The 19,438-nt window shown below is 32.9% G+C and overlaps 1 protein-coding gene across 1 annotated transcript; it reads left to right on the forward strand.

Annotated features, from left to right (window-relative positions):
* Window positions 1-16,482: 16,482 nt before the first annotated feature.
* Window positions 16,483-18,286, forward strand: LOC139843560 (uncharacterized). The gene is made up of 3 exons (XM_071833667.1): window positions 16,483-16,702; window positions 16,971-17,407; window positions 17,573-18,286. The coding sequence occupies exons 1-3, from the start codon at window positions 16,538-16,540 to the stop codon at window positions 18,012-18,014; spliced, it is 1,044 nt and encodes a 347-aa protein (XP_071689768.1). The 5' UTR covers window positions 16,483-16,537; the 3' UTR covers window positions 18,015-18,286.
* The last annotated feature ends 1,152 nt before the right edge of the window (window positions 18,287-19,438 follow it).

Genomic DNA, 19,438 nt, shown 5'->3' on the forward strand with positions numbered 1-19,438 from the left:
TGATGATATTGATTTACTAATAATAATAATAATAATAATAATTTTATTAATAATGGTAATACTAATAACAAAAATGAAAATGATAATTTTTAATAATAATGATACTAAAAATATTATTATTAATACTAATAACAAAAATTTTATTAATCTTTTTAATACTAATGATAATAATATTAATTGTAGGAATGATTCTAATAATTATATCTTTAATATTTGTAGTAACCTAATAGCAATAATAATTAATAATAACAATAATAATAATAAAAAATGAGTAATAAGTAAACTACCTCAAAGAAGTAGCCCTTAAAAATGCCCAAGTCCGGTTTTGAACCCGCAACCTCCCGCTAACCCGATAACATCCTTAACCATTAGTCCGTATTAGTTTTTCTATTATTATTAAGGTTTTGATATCTTTTAACTTGGTTTTCTGTTTTTAATCATTATCAATCATCATCGATGTTATTATCATCATTCATCTTAATCATGTTCACGACATGATCATAATCATAATCATCTTCTTTTAAACACATCATCATAACATCATAACCTACTCATCATTTTTGTCATCGTGATCCTTCATCGTCCTCATCATACCATCAATCATCATTGTTTTCTTATTTCATGTTATCCTTTTCCCCATCGTCATTACACTTAATTACTTAATATGAGCGTGGCTGAATGGGCCTATTGGGCCAGTAACACTTGATGACCATATTGTGAACAAAGAATTGGGCTCAAGTTGTCTCACAAACCCAAGTAGTAAGTGACGGCCCAAGTGACAGGAACGACCCAAGAACAGAAATAGTACATGGCCCAATTAACATCAAATAATTTCGGTTTTGAGGTGGGACTGCTAGCGATGGAAAAAAAAACAACAGAAGCTGGAAAAATAGAGACAACAAACACATCCCTTTCTTCTTTTACAGCTCATCATCCACTATCAATCCTAATCATCATCTTTCATATTATAATCATCTTTTAAAAAAAACAGAAAGAGAAGCAGAACTGCAGCTGCAGTCTTTACGATATTTTTTAATGATGGCAATAAAAAAAATGAAACAGAAAAGAACCACACGTAGCAGCGTTCTTTGGACAGAAACATAAATCATAAAACATGTAACATCGTAGCAGCAGTGATTAGATGATGGTTGCAGGTTCATTGTTTATGATTTTGGTTTGTTTTGGGCTGTTCAAAAGAAATATCGGAACAATAACAGAAGTGGCAGAAAACGGAACATGAAACAGTAATGGAATAATGATAATGTTCGATAGTAGTTGCAAGTGGGTGTTTGGTTTTAACAGGAGAATTGATCATCATCTTTTTCACTGTTTTATCGTCATCAACCTCATCATCGTTCCATCATCGTACACTATTCATCATTGTTGTATATCACCTTCATCGTCTATAAAAGTGTTTGTTATCATTTATGTTTCAGTTTATGAGACGTCCATTGTGATGACCCGAAAATTTCCAACCAAATTTAAACTTAATTCGTATTTGATTTCGACACGATGAGCAAAGTCTGTAATGTTGAGTAACAAAGTTTGTAAACTATATTCATAATATCATTTGACCTCCGACCGCTTCTGACGATTCACGAACAATTAGATGTGAATGAATAGGTATTTAAATAAATAAATAAATATATAAATGTAAATATATATAATAATTTGAATTTATAAAATATAATGTAAACATTAGAATTAAGTATGTAAAATAAGATACAAAATAATTAAGTGTAATCTAAAATGAATCTATATATAAATATATGAGTACTATGTATAATTAATATTATAGGTATATTGTAATATATATAAAATATATAAATATTCAAATATGTTATTATAAAACAAGTATTACATAATTAATGAAATGTAAGGATATATAATAATTAGAAATAATAAAATATAGTTGAATCATTAGAAGTAAATATGTAAAATAGTATACAAGATAAAAAAAATTATTACTAATATAAAGCTATGAATAGATATATATGATTTCTATATTAATTATTATCATATGTATATTAGAATATATATATATATATATATATATATATATATATATATATATATATATATATATATATATATATATATATATATATATATATATATATATATAAAAGTTATATATATATATATATATATATATATATATATATATATATATTACTTATATATTATCTTTTCATATGCAAACACATATTATATAAAGTATTTATATTAAGATGTTTAAATATTAAATATTTAGCATATGTTATCATGTAATATATATTGTATAATATTAATATATAATGTTAATATATTAAGTGTAATTATAAGTTAGAAATATAAGTGTTATACTAAAATTAGTATTACTTTCATTATTATTATTATTAAAATTAAAATCAGTATTTAATAGTATTAATTTTCAATTTATAACATATAAAGTTTGATATATATAAATTGTTATAGTATTATTATTATTATTATTATTATTATTATTATTATTATTATTATTATTATTATTATTATTATTATTATTATTATTATTATTATTATTATTATTATTATTATTATTATATTAAGAGCATTATTGTTATAGTTATTTATAATTACTAATTAATAAGATTAATTAATATACAAATAAATAAATATATACAGGTCCATAAAATCAGATTTAATTATAAAATCAGATATATATAATCGATGTATACAGATATATTCATGCATCTGCTAGCGATCCCTTTCAACCTTATTACCTTTTCTGTACGATCGACCCTATTCTCACAATAAAACATCCGTGATAAATTCTTGTTTGTCTCCTCAATCATTCGAAATCACTTTTAATCCTTTACAGCCTTTCAAATTTATATCAAAGGAGGTGAAGAACAGAAGTTTTTTTTTGAAGAAAACCGACGGTCTCTGTAACATTCACTCTTTGGCCAAAATCAAAAATCAAAGCAATTAGCAAAATCTGAAAATGTGGTTTTGTTTAAAATCTCCTACTCAATTTACCTGCAAAGTTTCAAAATCCAATTCGTGATATCGAGTTCTAATGGTGGAGTCAAAGTTTAAAAGTAAAAAGTCAAACTATCGTGTTCTTGAAGAAATTCGAAGTCAGGTTTATATTTCTGTTTAAATTGAGTATTTAGAAAGTTTCTAGAGATGATTTGAAAAATAATTCATGTTATTATCTTTAACTAAAACGTGCTCCAATTCAAAATCAGTATTTTTTTTGTTGAACCGTCGGTAACAGCTACTGCTGTATTCGTTATATTTTTTTTAATTCACTCAAGAATCAAGTTAGGTTGATTATATTACGTATGAAAGTCCTAAAAATAAACAAATTATTCGTGGTCAAGGAAAATCGTTGTACTCTGGTCGATTCAATTTATGAAGAGGAAGGAGAAATAGGGGAAACAGAAAGAATAAGTTAAATAAGATTTTCGTGTAATTAAAATCAGAAAATCATGTATGGCAGAATGGTTTGAGTGTTGGGTCGGTGAACGAGAGGTCGCGGGTTCAATCCCAGCTTTGGACAGTTTTTTTTCAAAAGGGCTTATTGAAGGTAGATGTATTTTCATTATAATTTTTATGTTATTATTATTATTTATGAATACTATTATTATTATTATCATTATTATTATTATTATTATTATTATTATTATTATTATTATTATTATTATTATTATTATTATTATTATTATTATTATTATTATTATTATTATTATTGTTATTGATAGTATTATAATTGTTATTACTATCATGTTTAGAATTATAGGTCTTAGAAGCATTATCATCATTAGCATTTTTTTTTAAAAGTAGTATTATTATTATTATGATTAAGATTATTGTTATTATTAATATATTATCATTAATATTGTTATTGTTATTATTATTATTATTATCCTTATCAATATCATTTAAAAGTAGTATGGTTAAAATTATAGAATTTCCATTGTTATTAGTATAAGTATTATTATTATTACTATGATTATGATTACTATTAGTATTATTATTATTACGAAAATGATACAAATTAGTATTATTTTTTTTTTGTAATATTAGTATTAGTATCATTATATAAATATTAGAATTATTATTATTATTATTAACATATGTATTATTATAAATACTATCATTACTATAGTTATAAGTACTACCTTAATATTATCATCATTATTATTAGTAAGAGTATCATTATCAATGCTATTAATATTAAAACTTATTATCATTACTAACAATTTATCTAAAGTTATCATTAAAACGAAAGTATTATGATTATTAGTAATATCAATATCATTATTACTAAAAGTATTAGGAAGATGAAACTAAAAGTTTTAAAATATTATTATAAGTATATATATTAACTATATTAACAATTTTTTTTTTTTTGAATTACTCATATATAACAATTTAGGTATTTTAATATAACACTAAACAGATATACATATATTAATTTAAATATAAAAATATTAATTATTTTGAATGATTACACAAACTAAAAATATATGTTACTAATATAAAAATGGGGTAACTAATAAATATATATATATATATATATATATATATATATATATATATATATATATATATATATATATTCATTCGACTACAATTATGTATATTAATAAATATACAAATGATATAGGTTCGTGAATCCGAGGTCAACGCTGCATTGTTCAGTTGTTCAATATCGTCATATGTATTTTTACTACAAAATACAGTATAGTGAGTTTCATTTGCTCCATTTTTAAATGCTTTTGCAATATATATTTTTGGGACTGAGAATACATGCGTTATTTTTATAAATGCTTTACGAAATAGACACAAGTAATCGAAACTACATTCTATGGTTGGATTATCGAAATCGAATATGCCCCTTTTAGCTTGGTAGCCTAAGAATTAGGGAACATCACTAATTTTGAGAATTAGTGCACCCCTAATTGACGCGAATCCTAAAGATAGATCTATCGGGCCCAACAAGCCCCGTTCTGAAATTTGGAATGCTTTAGTACTTCAAAATTATCATGTCCGATGGGTGTCCCGGAATGATGGGGATATTCTATATGCATCTTGTTAATGTCGGTTACCAGGTGTTCACCATATGAATGATTTTTATCTCTATGCAGTTTGCGAAATGCCTTATATGAGATGATGTTTATGAGAAATGAAATGAAAATCTTGTGGTCTATTAAAATATTGAAAATGATTGTTTATGATAAACTAATGAACTCACCAACCTTTTGGTTGACACTTGAAAGCATGTTTATTCTCATGTATGAAAGAAATCTTCCGCTGTGCATTTGTTCATTTTAGAGATACTACTTGGAGTCATTCATGACATATTTTAAAAGACGTTGCATTCGAGTCGTTGAGTTCATCAAGATTATTATTAAGTCAATTATAAGTGGATATATTATGAAATGGTATGCATGCTGTCAACTTTCGATGTAATGAAAGTTTGTCTTTCAAAAACGAAATCAATGTTTGTAAAATGTATCATATAGAGGTCAAGTACCTCGCGATGTAATCAAATGTAATGTATTCGTCAAGATGAATTAGGACGGGTCATTAGATCCATAAATGAAACAAGATCATAATGCGAGAAACAGATAGAAAGATAGTTTAGACAGTGTAGCGGAATGAAACTAAAAACCAATTGTATGGAGATGTATCATACACTATATCTTCAAGTTAGATTACATACCATAGCTTGTGTATTTAATGAAAACATAAGGGGAACCGGGGGTAATAAGGTGGTGATATTGGGTTGAGTTTGTATGGTGTTCAAAGATGGGTTTGTGATGAAGGTTATTTCGATAGACAGAATATAGAAGAGAGAAAGGTGTGATGGTTCATGAAGATGAAATGAATGACGGGTTCATGAAGTTTATGGTGTTAGAGTGATGATGGAAGTTCATGGTGAATTGGTTGTTGACGGAGATGGTGATGTGTGTATGGTTATGGTGATCGAAACATCTAACAGTGGTGGTAGTGAGTGTTGTATTTTGTGAAAGTGGGTGTATAGGCATTCTCAAATTAAGCTTACAAATATATGGAAAGTTGATAGTGATATAAGAAAACAGTGCCACAATTATTCAATCACAACTCACGGGTATAATTAAGAAATATCTTGCCGACACTTTTAATTGGGTATAATGTCGTGTTCCGTTGATAATTAGTGGCGGAATAAAGTCTTCGGAAAAATCCCAAATTTTTAGATTGACTGTATTTATTTATTTTGGTCATTATGGTATAAAATTCGATCCTTAGTTTGTTAAATAAAAATTACATCAATTGTTCCTCCCAATTGAGGGTAAAATATAAAAAGTGTTAAAACTTAACAAATAGTTCCTAATACATTTTTAATAAGCCTAAAATTTATAGAACTCATTTTCGTATCACCGTTTATTTTAAAATTACATAAGTTTGAATGTAACTTGCTTAATATCAATCGAAACATCAAACAAGTATTACAATCATTTAATATTTATTTTTAATGTACTTTATGATCATATACATAGCATTGTATATGTATATTTTATTTGCTAAAACCCAAAGGCAGAACTACGCGAATTATAAGGCAACGCTGTGCAATATTCGCTGAAAATGAGTACCGCGGTTATGTTTTCGCATTAATACAAGACCGCGGTTTAATCTGCTGAGTTTCCGTGGATAGTTATGTAACTCGCAGACCGCGGATATTTCGAATCCTATAAATAGGGAGCTTGGCCTCTCATTTATAGGTTGTTGATTCTCTGCCATTTTACCTAAGCCTTTGTAATTTCCACTTGTGATCTTGTCCAAGGGATTTTTACATCGCGCAAAGGTGAATTAAGCTAATTAACAATCAAGACCGGGTCAGGGTGGTTGATCACTTGATAGTTAAAGTGAAAGACGATTATCGGGGCCCAAAATAATCATCAAACATCTCATCCTCCATTACAATCTTATTGCACTCAATCCGTGATTAAGTAACATCATTAATTATGGATTGATCAATTGGCACCATCCGTGGGACACGTTTTTTGAATTAAAACTGAAAATTTTTTGTTTTATGCCGTCAAAACAATTAATTCGACTGTTTAATTTAAATCGTGTTTTTGTTGTGAGGATTTGTAGGTGCATACATCTAAAATCGGCGGTGAATTGCTCGATTGCTTAGAATTATGAGTAATATTGGAAACGATAGTGATACAGTGGTCGCTGTGCGAGCGAATGCCCAAAAAGAGGAAAAAAGTGAAAGTTCACTAAAATGCATCATAATTGGCAATTTGCGCCAATTAGTTTCCCGAAAATGCAGAGCGATGATTTTTCTGAAATGCCGATAATGATATCGTGCAAAATCGCGGAAGCTGATATCACAGTCATGAAAGTCCATGTCGACAATGGCAGTAGCGTTGATGTTATTTACGAACAATGCTTCGCTCAATTGCCAGAAAGTATTAAAACAAACCTGCAAACAACCGCAGTTTCACTAACCGGTTTTGCAGTAGAATCTTCATTACCTATAGGTGTTTTGTCATTAAACATCGAGTTAGCTGATGTTAATGATGATGCTTTGGTGCGGTAAGCGCGATTAGATTTTTATGTTATGCGAGCCTCTTCTCGCTATAACATGCTGTTGGGAAGAACCGCTATAAGTAAATTTGGGATTGTACCGTCTACAATTCATGGCATGATTAAGTTTCCAACGTATAAGGGAATTGCCACAATATGTTCAATGAGCATTATGCCTATTTGTGCGGCTGTTAACGTAAAAACCACAGGGCAAGAACCTGTTGATGGTGCAGATGCTATGGAAATAATTAATCCCGCATATCCAGATCAGAAAATCAAAGTAGGACGTAATGTTAGTGCGGATACTAGAAAACAAATTGTGCAATTACTTGTCCAATATATGGATGTCTTTGCCTGGTGCGAAAACGATATGACTGGTGTTCCGCGTCATATTGCAGAACACAGGCTTAATGTGAATCCAGCTCTAAAATCTGTAGTGCAAAAGCGAAGGGGTATGGCCCCAGACCGCGTAAAATGGTTGTGTGAAGAAGTAACAAAATTGGTGAGAGCCGGAATTTTGCGCGAAGTCCAATACCAATCATGGATTGCAAATCCAGTATTGGTGAAGAAACCTGATGGTTCTTGGAGAATGTGTATTGATTACAAAGATTTGAATAAAGCGTGCCCGAAGGATAACTATCCGCTTCCAGAAATTGATCTGAAGGTGGAATCTTTACATGCTTTTCCGTATAAATGTTTTTTGGACGCGGCAAGAGGTTATCATCAGATTTCTATGGCGCAAGAAGATGCAGATAAAACCGCATTTCATACAGGCAAAGGCATATATTGTTATATCATGATGCCTTTCGGTTTAATCAATGCAGGCGCGACATATCAACGGTTGATTGATACCGCGTTTGATAAACAAATAGGGCGTAATCTTGAAGCTTATGTAGATGATTTAGTTATCAAAAGCATGACGCAAGAGCGAATCATTGAAGATATGCGTGAAACATTTGACAGACTGCGAAAAATAAACATGAAGCTTAATCCGCTAAAATGTAGTTTTGGCGAAACGGAAGGGAAATTTTTGGGATATCTTGTTACAGAACAGGATATTCAAGCTAATCCAAAAAAGATCGAGGCTATAGAAAATATGACCGCACCGAAAACGGTCAAAGAAGTGCAAAGTTTGACGGGAAAGCTAGCCGCATTAACGCGTTTCTTGTCTAAAGCCGCGGAAAGGCAGTTGCCATTTTTCAAAACCTTAAAAGGTTGTTTGAAGCAAAAGAATTTTGTGTGGTCCAGCGAAGCAGAATCCGCGTTTCAGGAGATGAAAAAGTTGTTAAAAACTTTGCCTACACTAACAGCGCCGGTTAATGGCGAAACTCTTTATCTTTATATCTCAGTAGCAAACGAAGCTTTTGGCTCAGTTTTGATCGCGGAAAGGAACAAAATACAAAAGCCAGTGTATCTTGTTAGTAAAGCCCTTACGGGGAGTGAAATAAATTATGCGCCGATTGAAAAGTTTGTCTATGCGCTCATTTTAACAACGCGAAGGCTACGAAGATATTTTCAAGGGCATCCCGTGCATGTATTAACTAATCTACCAATCAGGCAAGTCTTAACAAAGCCAGAGATATCTGGTAGACTCGCATTATGGGCGGTATAATTAGGTGCTTATCAAATATCTTACCTTCCGCGTAGCGCTGAAAAAGGGTAAGTTATGGCGGATTATCACGCTGAACTATCTGGAGAGTTGGAGGTGATTAATGAGCGAACCGCAGTAAAACCTGAATACGGTGAAACTTCGGATTTATTTACTGATGGTGCTTCGTGCGCAGAAGGTGCAGGTGCGGGATTAGTTTTGGCAAGTTCAAGCGGTGAAGAGCATACTTATGCTCTGCGGTTTAATTTTGACGTAACAAATAATGAGGCAGAGTATGAGGCATTGCTTACAGGTTTAAATATTGCGCGGAAAATGAATATTGTTAAGTTGCGTGCATTTATGGATTCACAGCTAGTAGCGAATCAATTTAACGGATCTTTTGACTCGCATGATCCCTCTATGCAGAAATACTTGCAGTTGTTGAAAGAAATGGCAGTGCGATTTGAGCATTTCGAACTCGCGCAAGTGCCAAGAAGCCAAAACAAAAAGGCGGATGCGTTGAGCAAATTGGCTGCTTTAACGTTCTCGCACTTTCAAAAGCAAGTATGGGTTGAGGAATTACCGAGTAAATCAATAGATAGTGACTTAATGGTTGCATCTGTTACAGAAGAACAGCAAAATTGGATGGACCCAATTTTAAAATATATCCGCAGTGATATTCTGCCAGATGATGGTCGTGAAGCCCGCTTAGTAAGAGAGCGAGCACCGATGTATATCATCCAAGATGATATTTTATATCGTAAATCATACTGCGGACCAATGATGCGATGTGTTGGCCCAATCGAGGCAGAAATGATTGTTGAAGAAGTACATAATGGTACTTGTGCACTGCATTCAGGCTACAAAACTATCGCAGCAAAAATTATGCGAATGGGATACTTTTGGCCATCCATATACCGCGATGTAGCAAAAATTGTTAAACGCTGTAAAAGTTGCCAAAGGCATGCTTCGCAGAATCGAATGCCGCGGCACGATATGATTCCTGTTAATTCACCATGGCCGTTTAATAAATGGGCTATTGACATTGTAGGGCCATTTCCTGCAGGCCCTGGAAATGTTAAATTCCTGATTGTCGCGATTGATTACTTCACCAAATGGGTTGAAGCTAAGGCGGTTCGCACTATTACTGGTGTGCAAGTGCGAAATTTTGTATGAGAATACATTGTTTGCCGATTTGGCATTCCGCGAGAATTGGTTAGTGATAATGGTGCTCAAATAGCGAAAGATCCTTTTAAGACATGGTGCAATGATTTAAATATTATACAAAAGTTTACGTCAGTGGCGCACCTGCAAGCCAATGGGCTGTGTGAAGTAACTAACCGTGATATTGTGAGCGGTATTAAAAAGAGGTTATGTGAAAGGCGAACTGGTTGGGTAGATGAATTACCCAATGTGTTATGGGCACATCGCACTACTTTCAAAAAGAGTACAGGCGAAACACCTTTTAGTTTGGTATATGGTTCTGAGGCAGTTATCCCCGCAGAAATTCTGGTACCAACGCATCGAATTGCTAACTTTGATGGTGAAGCAAATGATGCTGCATTGAGCGAAAATCTAAATTTCATAGAAGAGCGGAGATTAATGGCTGCTATTAGAGAAGCGAATAATAAGCAGCAAATTGCAAAGTATTATAACAAAAGAGTGCGTGCTTTGTCTTTCGCTATAGGCGAATGGGTGCTGCGAAACAATGAAGCAAGCAGAGCAGAAAAGCTTGGCAAGTTGGATCCTAATTGGGAAGGCCCTTATCAAATTGTGGCAATTAATGCCGCAGGTTCATATAAGCTCACAGATATGGAAGGGCGAGTTTTACCTAATGCGTGGCATGCTGTTTTGTTAAAGCGATATTATGCATAGTTTTGTGGAAACTATCAGATGTATATGTATAACGTGCGAAATTGGATACAAAGCATATGGCTGATGTACTTATTAAGTGTTCTTGTTTTTAATTTTTTGCAAGTCTTGATCACACTTGACGAAATTTCAAAAATAAACACTTGTAAAAGTATGCGAAAAGTTTATATATGAAATGCGAATAGTTATGAAATGTTTTAAAGATTGTTTCATAATGATTATAGTATTTTGCAGTGTTCAAATAGCAAAGTGATGAAATTGCCCACTTTTGCATGCGAATTATTGTGAAAGGAATTTTTAAATCCTAAGTGTTTGATTTTACCAATGCTTAGATGCTTCGCAATGCTAATTAATTGCCTAAGGATCGTTTCGGTGGACTTAGAAGATTCATAACGTATAAGCATATACGCATACAGATTGTTTCTCAAAAGTATGCATTTATTATGTGCACAATAATATATGTTGGAAATTGCAAAGGACAAGTTTGTGTTATGAATATTGATAATGAAAGCGCTATAAAAATAGAAGTACTTGCAAAAATATGAATCAGCGAAATTTTATTAATAATACCGCAGAGGCAGCTGCGTGCTGTTATACAAAGTGCGTGCTAATCCTTGGTTAAGTCAAGCTTGATGATGTCATCTACAGTGACATCTTCTTGCTCACTTATTGCGGCTATCTTGGGGAGGGGAATTTCGGCTATGCCCTGCTGAGCAACCGCGTATGCTGATTTCGCGTCTTTCAGTGAGCAAAGGCGATCAGCTATTGCAGATGGTAGCGGGTCTGGCAGTGGGCAGCGAATAGCAATCTCATCCATAAATTCAACCCTCTCGCATAGCCTTAATGCGGAGGCAAATGTTGAAAAATTTACAGAAACAGGCTTGGAATTGAGAATCTTTCTAGCCAGTTCAGGGAGATGTTGGCGAACCTTGGTGAACTCAAGTTCCGCAGAGGCTTTAGCAGCAAGAGCGTTGTCTCGCTCTGTCGTTAGCTTCGTCACATCATCTGACAATGCTTTAATGGTGTCTTGCAGTTGTTTTTCTTTCTCAGTCGCAGCAGAAACCTGCTGTTTCAAGTCATCAACGGTAGTTTTGGCTGCGGTGAGCTCATGGGAGAGGTCAACACAGCGTTTTTCGCTGTTTTCAGCTTTGATTTTCTCAACATTATACTTCAGTTGTTCAGCTTCAAGAACATTGAAAAATTGTTCCTGACAGCATATAACGTCATATGCTGAATTGAAGCACATGTAGAAATTTTGAACAAAACTATTATGCGCGTCCAGCGCAGAGAGTTTAGAGAACTCGCGGCGAAGCTCGCCGGGGATTGCTAACTTCATCTGTTGCCGTTGATCCAGAGCAGCAGCAGCTGAAGCATAAGTGTATCCTGCTAAACCGTCAATTCGAACTCCATAAGAGTCAGGTGGAGTGCGGAACAATTCGGTGATTTGATCAAGAGTGTTTGGGCTAGCAAAGATAGGATCACCAGAAGAATCGCCTGCAAAATAACATTGTTGGTTAGTCGGCGAAATAAAACTAATGTATATTTTGTGTATGCAATAACAATCCGCAATATACCAGTTTGCTGGTCCCCTTCCGATATAACTGGATTGTCGTGAGGGGGGTATCCTGTTGTTTATGTCTTTTGCTTTGCGAAGACGGCGGTGTTTGTAACGGCCGCTTGGTAGAGCTCGGCTTTGTGGAGGGAGATTTGGAGGTTAAATCGACGACTGGAATGGGTTGCTTTTCTTTTGATGATGTTGATTTAGCTTCCGGGCTTGTTAATAGTTTGGTGATCAGAGTTTTTGGATCAGCCTTCCTATCTAACTCGTTAATCTTCATATCAAATTAAATGCGAGCTGCACGTAATAACTAAAATGATAAAGATTGATTGACGAATTGAGAAATTTTCTAATACTTTGGAAAAATGAGAAATGAATTTGTGATTTCAGGTCACAATATATATAGGCGACGGGGTTAATTATGTTAATTAACCGTTGTGACAACTCAAACGGTAACTTTTTCCTATAACGGTAACTAGGTTAATGCGAAATTCTTCAATGTGAATATTGGATGCGATAACTGCGAATTTTTAGAGTTTATCATGATACATTTGTTTCGCAATATGTAGCATAATAAACTGGGGGGACTTGATCATATACATAGCATTGTATATGTATATTTTATTTGCTAAAAGCCAAAGGCAGAACTACGCGAATTATAAGGCAAAGCTGTGCAATATTCGCTGAAAATAAGTACCGCGGTTATGTTTTCGCATTAATACAAGACCGCGGTTTAATCCGCTGAGTTTCCGAGGATAGTTATGTAACTCGCAGACCGCGGATATTTCGAATCCTATAAATAGGGAGCTTGGCCTCTCATTTATAGGTTGTTGATTCTCTGCCATTTTACCTAAGCCTTTGTAATTTCCACTTGTGATCTTGCCCAAGGGATTTTTACACCGCGCAAAGGTGAATTAAGCTAATTAACAATCAAGACCGGGTCAGGGTGGTTGATCACTTGATAGTTAAAGTGAAAGACGATCATCAGGGCCCAAAATAATCATCAAACATCCCATCCTCCATTACAATCTTATTGCACTCAATCCGTGATTAAGTAACATCATTAATTATGGATTGATCATTTATTTATATATATAGATATATTTTAAATAATAATTATTATAATATCCTATTTTTATTTTATTAGTTTTTAATAACAACAACATATAATACTTCAATTTATATTTCGAATTATTATTTATATATGTACATACACACATATCTATTTACTATTAATTGTTCGTGAATTGTCGGAACTGGTCGAAGGTCAAATGATTTCATAAAATAGTTCAAAAATTTTGAAATTCAATTTAATAGACTTTGCTTATAATGTTGAAACCATATAAAGATTAAGTTTAAATTTGGTCGAAAATTTCCGGGTCGTCACACCGTATATATAATTTTTGAAAACTCGATAAATAAAAAGGCAAAAATACGCAATTGATCCATGTGTTTTGTACTATACTAGAATCGAATAAGTTAATATCTTAAGGTGAAGATTAGCTCCGATATCGACTAGAATCTTTATTGGAGTTGTACTTTCAGGTGGAGATATGTTATCGTAATGAATTTGAACAGAGTAACATTAATGCATCCAGTGTGTTTTAATGAATGATCTTGTTCGTGTATTTATATGTGTTATGAGGGAATGATGACGTGGCATATGTTCCTTTCATAGTTATAACAAACTTCACTAATTTCGAGGGCTGACGTGGCACATATCCCTTTCATTGGAATAATAAACAGATTTCAACAAACTTTCCTAGATTCGTGGGCTGACGTGCCGTGCAACCCATTTGTGTGTTTGTTCCGGGATCATATGCTTGCTCCGGGACCAAGCGTTTGCTCCGAGACTTGACACTTATGTTGGAGAAGTATGATCACTCCGAGAGAGTGTGATGAATCCGTCTATAGTGTGACAGATGAATGTCTTGCTCTTGTTTAGGCAAAAGGATTTTACCTGATGTTTATTTCAAGCGCTTCTTCACGGTGTTCTTTTGACCGGGTAAAATTGTAGCCTGTTCATAAATGATCTTGTAAAGATTGTTGGGTGTCCAACGTGCTTAGTTCAGTAGGCCTTTATATGATGATATGGTTCGTAAGCTCTCAATGTTTTGTACCCGACCAAGTGATGTCGGTAGCCTGCATACATGTCCAGGTAGGATGGGCTTTATGCGCCATCACGGCTAGCCTTTGTTCGGGACGCTTCTTCCCGGATATGCACACAAATAACCTTCGGGTCGGGTTACTGGAGTGGAGCCGGGAAGAGGCTTTTTGGCCGGGACGACTCACGCCAGTTATTTTTTAGGCGGAATGCTGTTAATAGTGTATCTTTTGGATACGGAGCATTATGTGTATCAAAATATCACAAACTAGAATGTTATATAGCAAGTAATGAGCGGTAAAAGTATGTTAAAAAGTCAAAATCAACGAAAAAGTTACATTGAAAGGTCTTTGAACATGAATTTCGAAATTTTAATGGGACAAACTGCATTCGGCGGTTTGCCAACGAATAGATCTCGAAAAAATACACGATTTCAAAAGATACAGCATTCAAAGTACTTCAGATTCCCAACAAGCACCGAGAATCAAGCACCAAACATCACGCACCAAGCACCACACACGGTGCGTCGTGTTTGGTGCATGGTGCGTGTTCGAGAGGAAAAGTGCATGTTTTGGTCAGATTCTCGTAGACTCGCATCACGCACCAACTTACACGCACATACGTGGTGCGTGATGCGTAGTAATGACGCATTCTTGAAATTATTATTTTTTGAAAACATACTATTAAACACTTTCAGAAATGAAGACATTTTTATTAATTTTAGAGTGGAATATTAATATTAATATTACTCTGTATATCTAAATGATATAGAGCAAATGAATAGTACCCTCAATAGTTTCACAAGCACTCCTCGAACTTTTATATATTTTCACAATTCAATCCCGTCCTTTATAACACTTAATTTTATAGCTTCTACAAACTTACCACATAGTTTTCACATTTTATACTTTAACCATTACACTTCATTCATTATAAATCGATCCCATAATTTTCACTAACTAACAACTATTCATTATTATTATTATTATTATTATTATTATTATTATTATTATTATTATTATTATTATTATTATTTTTTATTATTATTATTAAATCAATCACATAATTTTTCACTTTATTATTGTTTAATTTTTTTTCTTATTATAAATTAACTACGTAACTCATTATATATATATATATATATATATATATATATATATATATATATATATATATATATATATATATATATATATATATATATATATATATATATATATATATATATATATATATTTATATATATATATATTATTCTTTACATCTCTAAAAGGCAAAGGCTTTATGAATAGTTCTTCCCCATGCTTTAATCGTTTATACGTCGTGCAAAAAGGTTGTACCCACAATGACATCACACTAAACATTGAGAACCATTAAAAACTTTAGGGCGCCAAATGTAAATTTCAAGGGTAAAAAATGTAAACTCTATAGGAGTCTAAAGTTAAAGTTTAAGAGTCAAATCGTAACTTCTTTATTTTCCATAAAACTCTTCAACAAATCCACCTAAATTTTTAACCGCCTTTAAATTTTCGTACGACTTGGGATAGGTTTAACCAACATAACCGTTAAACACGAAATAATTTTACGAATCAAACACAAAAAATTATATTCGAAACGGATTCTCGACGCGGAGTGAGAGCTCCTCCACTGGTTAATATTAATATATTAATATTAATGCCCAATGTAATGGGCCTAAAATACACCCGAAAGCCCAAATTCCAACACTGGCCGACTCCCCAACATTCATTAACATCGTCATCAAATGGAAGATTCTCGAAACGACCATAATAAACTTGAACCAAAATAAATAAATAAAATAACCAACAAACCTCAACGACAAGCAAACCACAAAATCACTGTGATAATCATGGGTGTTGATTACTACAAGGTTCTTCAAGTCGATCGCAATGCTAAAGACGATGACTTGAAGAAAGCTTACCGTAAACTCGCTATGAAATGGCACCCTGATAAAAACCCTAATAATAAAAAAGATGCTGAAGCCAAATTCAAAACTATTTCCGAAGCTTATGATGTATGTATATATCATTTCTCTGTTTACTACATTTTAGTTTCACATTTATTTTTTACAATTTCGTAATTTCTAATTCAATTTCAGCTTTTTTTGTATTTCATTTTGTTTAAAATTTGTTTAATTGAATTGATATTGAGTATGTGTATGTATTAATTAGTGTAATAAAGTTAGAAATTGACAAATCTTGAAGGTGAAATTTGTGTTTTTGGTTGTAATATATCGATTGATTAAGCTAGTTAGGGTTTTGTAAATTTTTTGTCTGCTTTAGGTTTTGAGTGATCCACAAAAGAGGGCTATTTATGATCAGTATGGTGAGGAGGGACTGAAGGGGCAAATGCCACCACCGGGTGCTAGTGGTTTTTCAGGTATGTCAAGTAATGGTGGTGGTTCAGCGAATTTCAGTTTCAATCCGCGAAACGCTGATGATATATTCTCCGAGTTTTTTGGGTTCTCGAGTCCGTTTGGTGGGATGGGAGATAATATGGGTGGGTCACGTGGCGGGCCAGGCAGGCAGTTTCCGAGGAGTATGTTTGGTGATGACATATTTTCACAGTTTGGAGGTGCTAGTGGCGGTGAAGGGTCTAGTAGTATGCATCCTAGGAAAATGGCTGCCATTGAACGTCCATTGCCGTGTAGTTTAGAGGATTTATATACAGGGACGACAAAGAAAATGAAGATTTCAAGGGATACTACTGATCCTACCAGGTATGTTATGGTTGTGATATTTGATTTTTTTTTTTTTTTTTGTATACTATGTTTGAAGCTACTTGTGCATTGAACATAAATTTGTATTTTTTTTTTTTTTTTTTATATATATATACTATGTTTTGGTTCATGGATTTTTGGTTTGTTTGTCTTGTGTGACTATAGGAGAACAACCGAAGTTGAAGAAATTATAGCAATAGAGGTCAAACCCGGGTGGAAAAAGGGTACAAAAATAACATTCCCGGAAAAAGGAAACGAACAACCAGGTTTTATCCCGTCAGATCTTGTTTTCATTATTGATGAGAAACCACACGCTGTCTTCAAAAGGGATAATAATGATCTAGTTGCTACCCAAAAGATATCACTATTAGAAGCCCTGACTGGTTACACTGCACAAGTCACAACGCTTGATGGTCGAAACTTAACGATCCCTGTTAACTCTGTAATTAGTCCAACTTATGAAGAGGTAGTTAAAGGTGAAGGGATGCCTATACCCAAAGAACCCACCAGAAAAGGTAACTTAAGGGTCAAATTTAACATTAAGTTCCCTACAAGACTTACTTCAGACCAGAAAACAGGGATCAAGCGACTGTTGACATCTTCCTGAAGGAGGTTTTATATTATAAATCAGCAACCTTTTTTTTTTTTCCTTTTTCATCTAACTAGGTTATTTTGGGGCTGTTACTTAATATTACCGTAGTTGGGACATTCGTTTGGATATTATCTTTCAAATGAATGTTGTTTTCCAGTGGTACATTTGTAGTACTAGCTAAAGTACCCAAAATTTTAGACTGTCTTTGAATGTATGGTTGTGACTCGACCATCCAGGGCCTCACTCGATGTAAATAAAATTTTGTTGATTGATTTGCATCAACTCTTTTACCACTTGATCTTAATTTAAGAAATTAAATTCTTTTAGTTTCATTATTTTATTATTATTGGACAAACATATATAGTTTGTCCTTAAAGTTTGTCTAAAATTGCACGTTTGGACCTAAAGTTTTTTTTATACGTGGGATGAACCTGAAGTTTGTAGATATTGCACGGTTTGTCCCCATTCTCCAATGTTAACGACACTTTTGTTGGATTACGTTAATTGCCCACATGTGCACGTCACATGACTACATGAGGGTGTTTTCGTCCATGTCATTCTTCTTCATCTATTCTTTACTTTCTTCTTCATACATCTTAAAACTTATAAACCTTAATTTCTTTATCAATTCAAAAATCATAAACAACTAATTTATTTATTTTTATTTAATTACATCTTTACGTTAACTTTAGATTCAAAAACTAAACATGAGAAAACCTGATAAAGAACAAGCACTACAATTCCAAGCTCAAGCTTGAGTAGGAAATAAGCTTTTGTTTCTTCTATGATTAGTGCACGGAGTAACTATTGATATGGCTCTTAGTTGATTTGTATTTATATTTTCAATTTATCAAACAAATATATTATTTTGTTTGTTCTAATTGCATCATTCAATATTTCTTATCTTGATAGTTATTTTACATTATCTTGTTCTTCATTATTATTGTTCCTCAGCTCTGTTACTGTTACTGCCCATGGTTCTAATATGCTATTGCTATCAAGTTTCCTACTAAAACACCGCATAAACATTAATAGTTCAAATAGTTTAACTATTGATTTATGCTTTCAAAAGAATACCCTCCTTAACGAACTGGCTCCACAACAAATTAAATGGAGTAAACAAGAAAATCAAAGCATAATCTGCTGATGTCACCACAAATCTTTCTTCGATCCCTATCTTCTATCGCCACCACAAACCAAATGGAGAAAATAATAAATAATAAAAGACGAAATCTTTCACAATTTTTTTGGTGTTATCAACAAATCGATATCGTTTGTCTCCTAATCGTGTTATGGATGTTAGTTTGATTTTTAGTGTGCTTCTTGCTGATTTGCTGCTCATCGGTGAAAGTAAGGTTAAAAGGATTTTAACAAATAATCAGGCTAGTGGGAGATTTTGGTTGTTTAGTTGTATGTGCTCCGATTGTTATACTAATTTT

The sequence above is a fragment of the Rutidosis leptorrhynchoides genome, chromosome 4 (assembly GCF_046630445.1).
Source record: "Rutidosis leptorrhynchoides isolate AG116_Rl617_1_P2 chromosome 4, CSIRO_AGI_Rlap_v1, whole genome shotgun sequence".
Taxonomy (NCBI): Eukaryota; Viridiplantae; Streptophyta; class Magnoliopsida; order Asterales; family Asteraceae; genus Rutidosis; species Rutidosis leptorrhynchoides.

Bases quoted from the DNA above. Each gene is read 5' to 3' on its own strand.
- LOC139843560 (XM_071833667.1), top strand. From the start codon at position 16,538: ATGGGTGTTGATTACTACAAGGTTCTTCAAGTCGATCGCAATGCTAAA. The intron at 16,703-16,970 runs GTATGTATATAT...TGTCTGCTTTAG, and splicing joins CTATTTCCGAAGCTTATGAT to GTTTTGAGTGATCCACAAAA. The intron at 17,408-17,572 runs GTATGTTATGGT...GTGTGACTATAG, and splicing joins GATACTACTGATCCTACCAG to GAGAACAACCGAAGTTGAAG.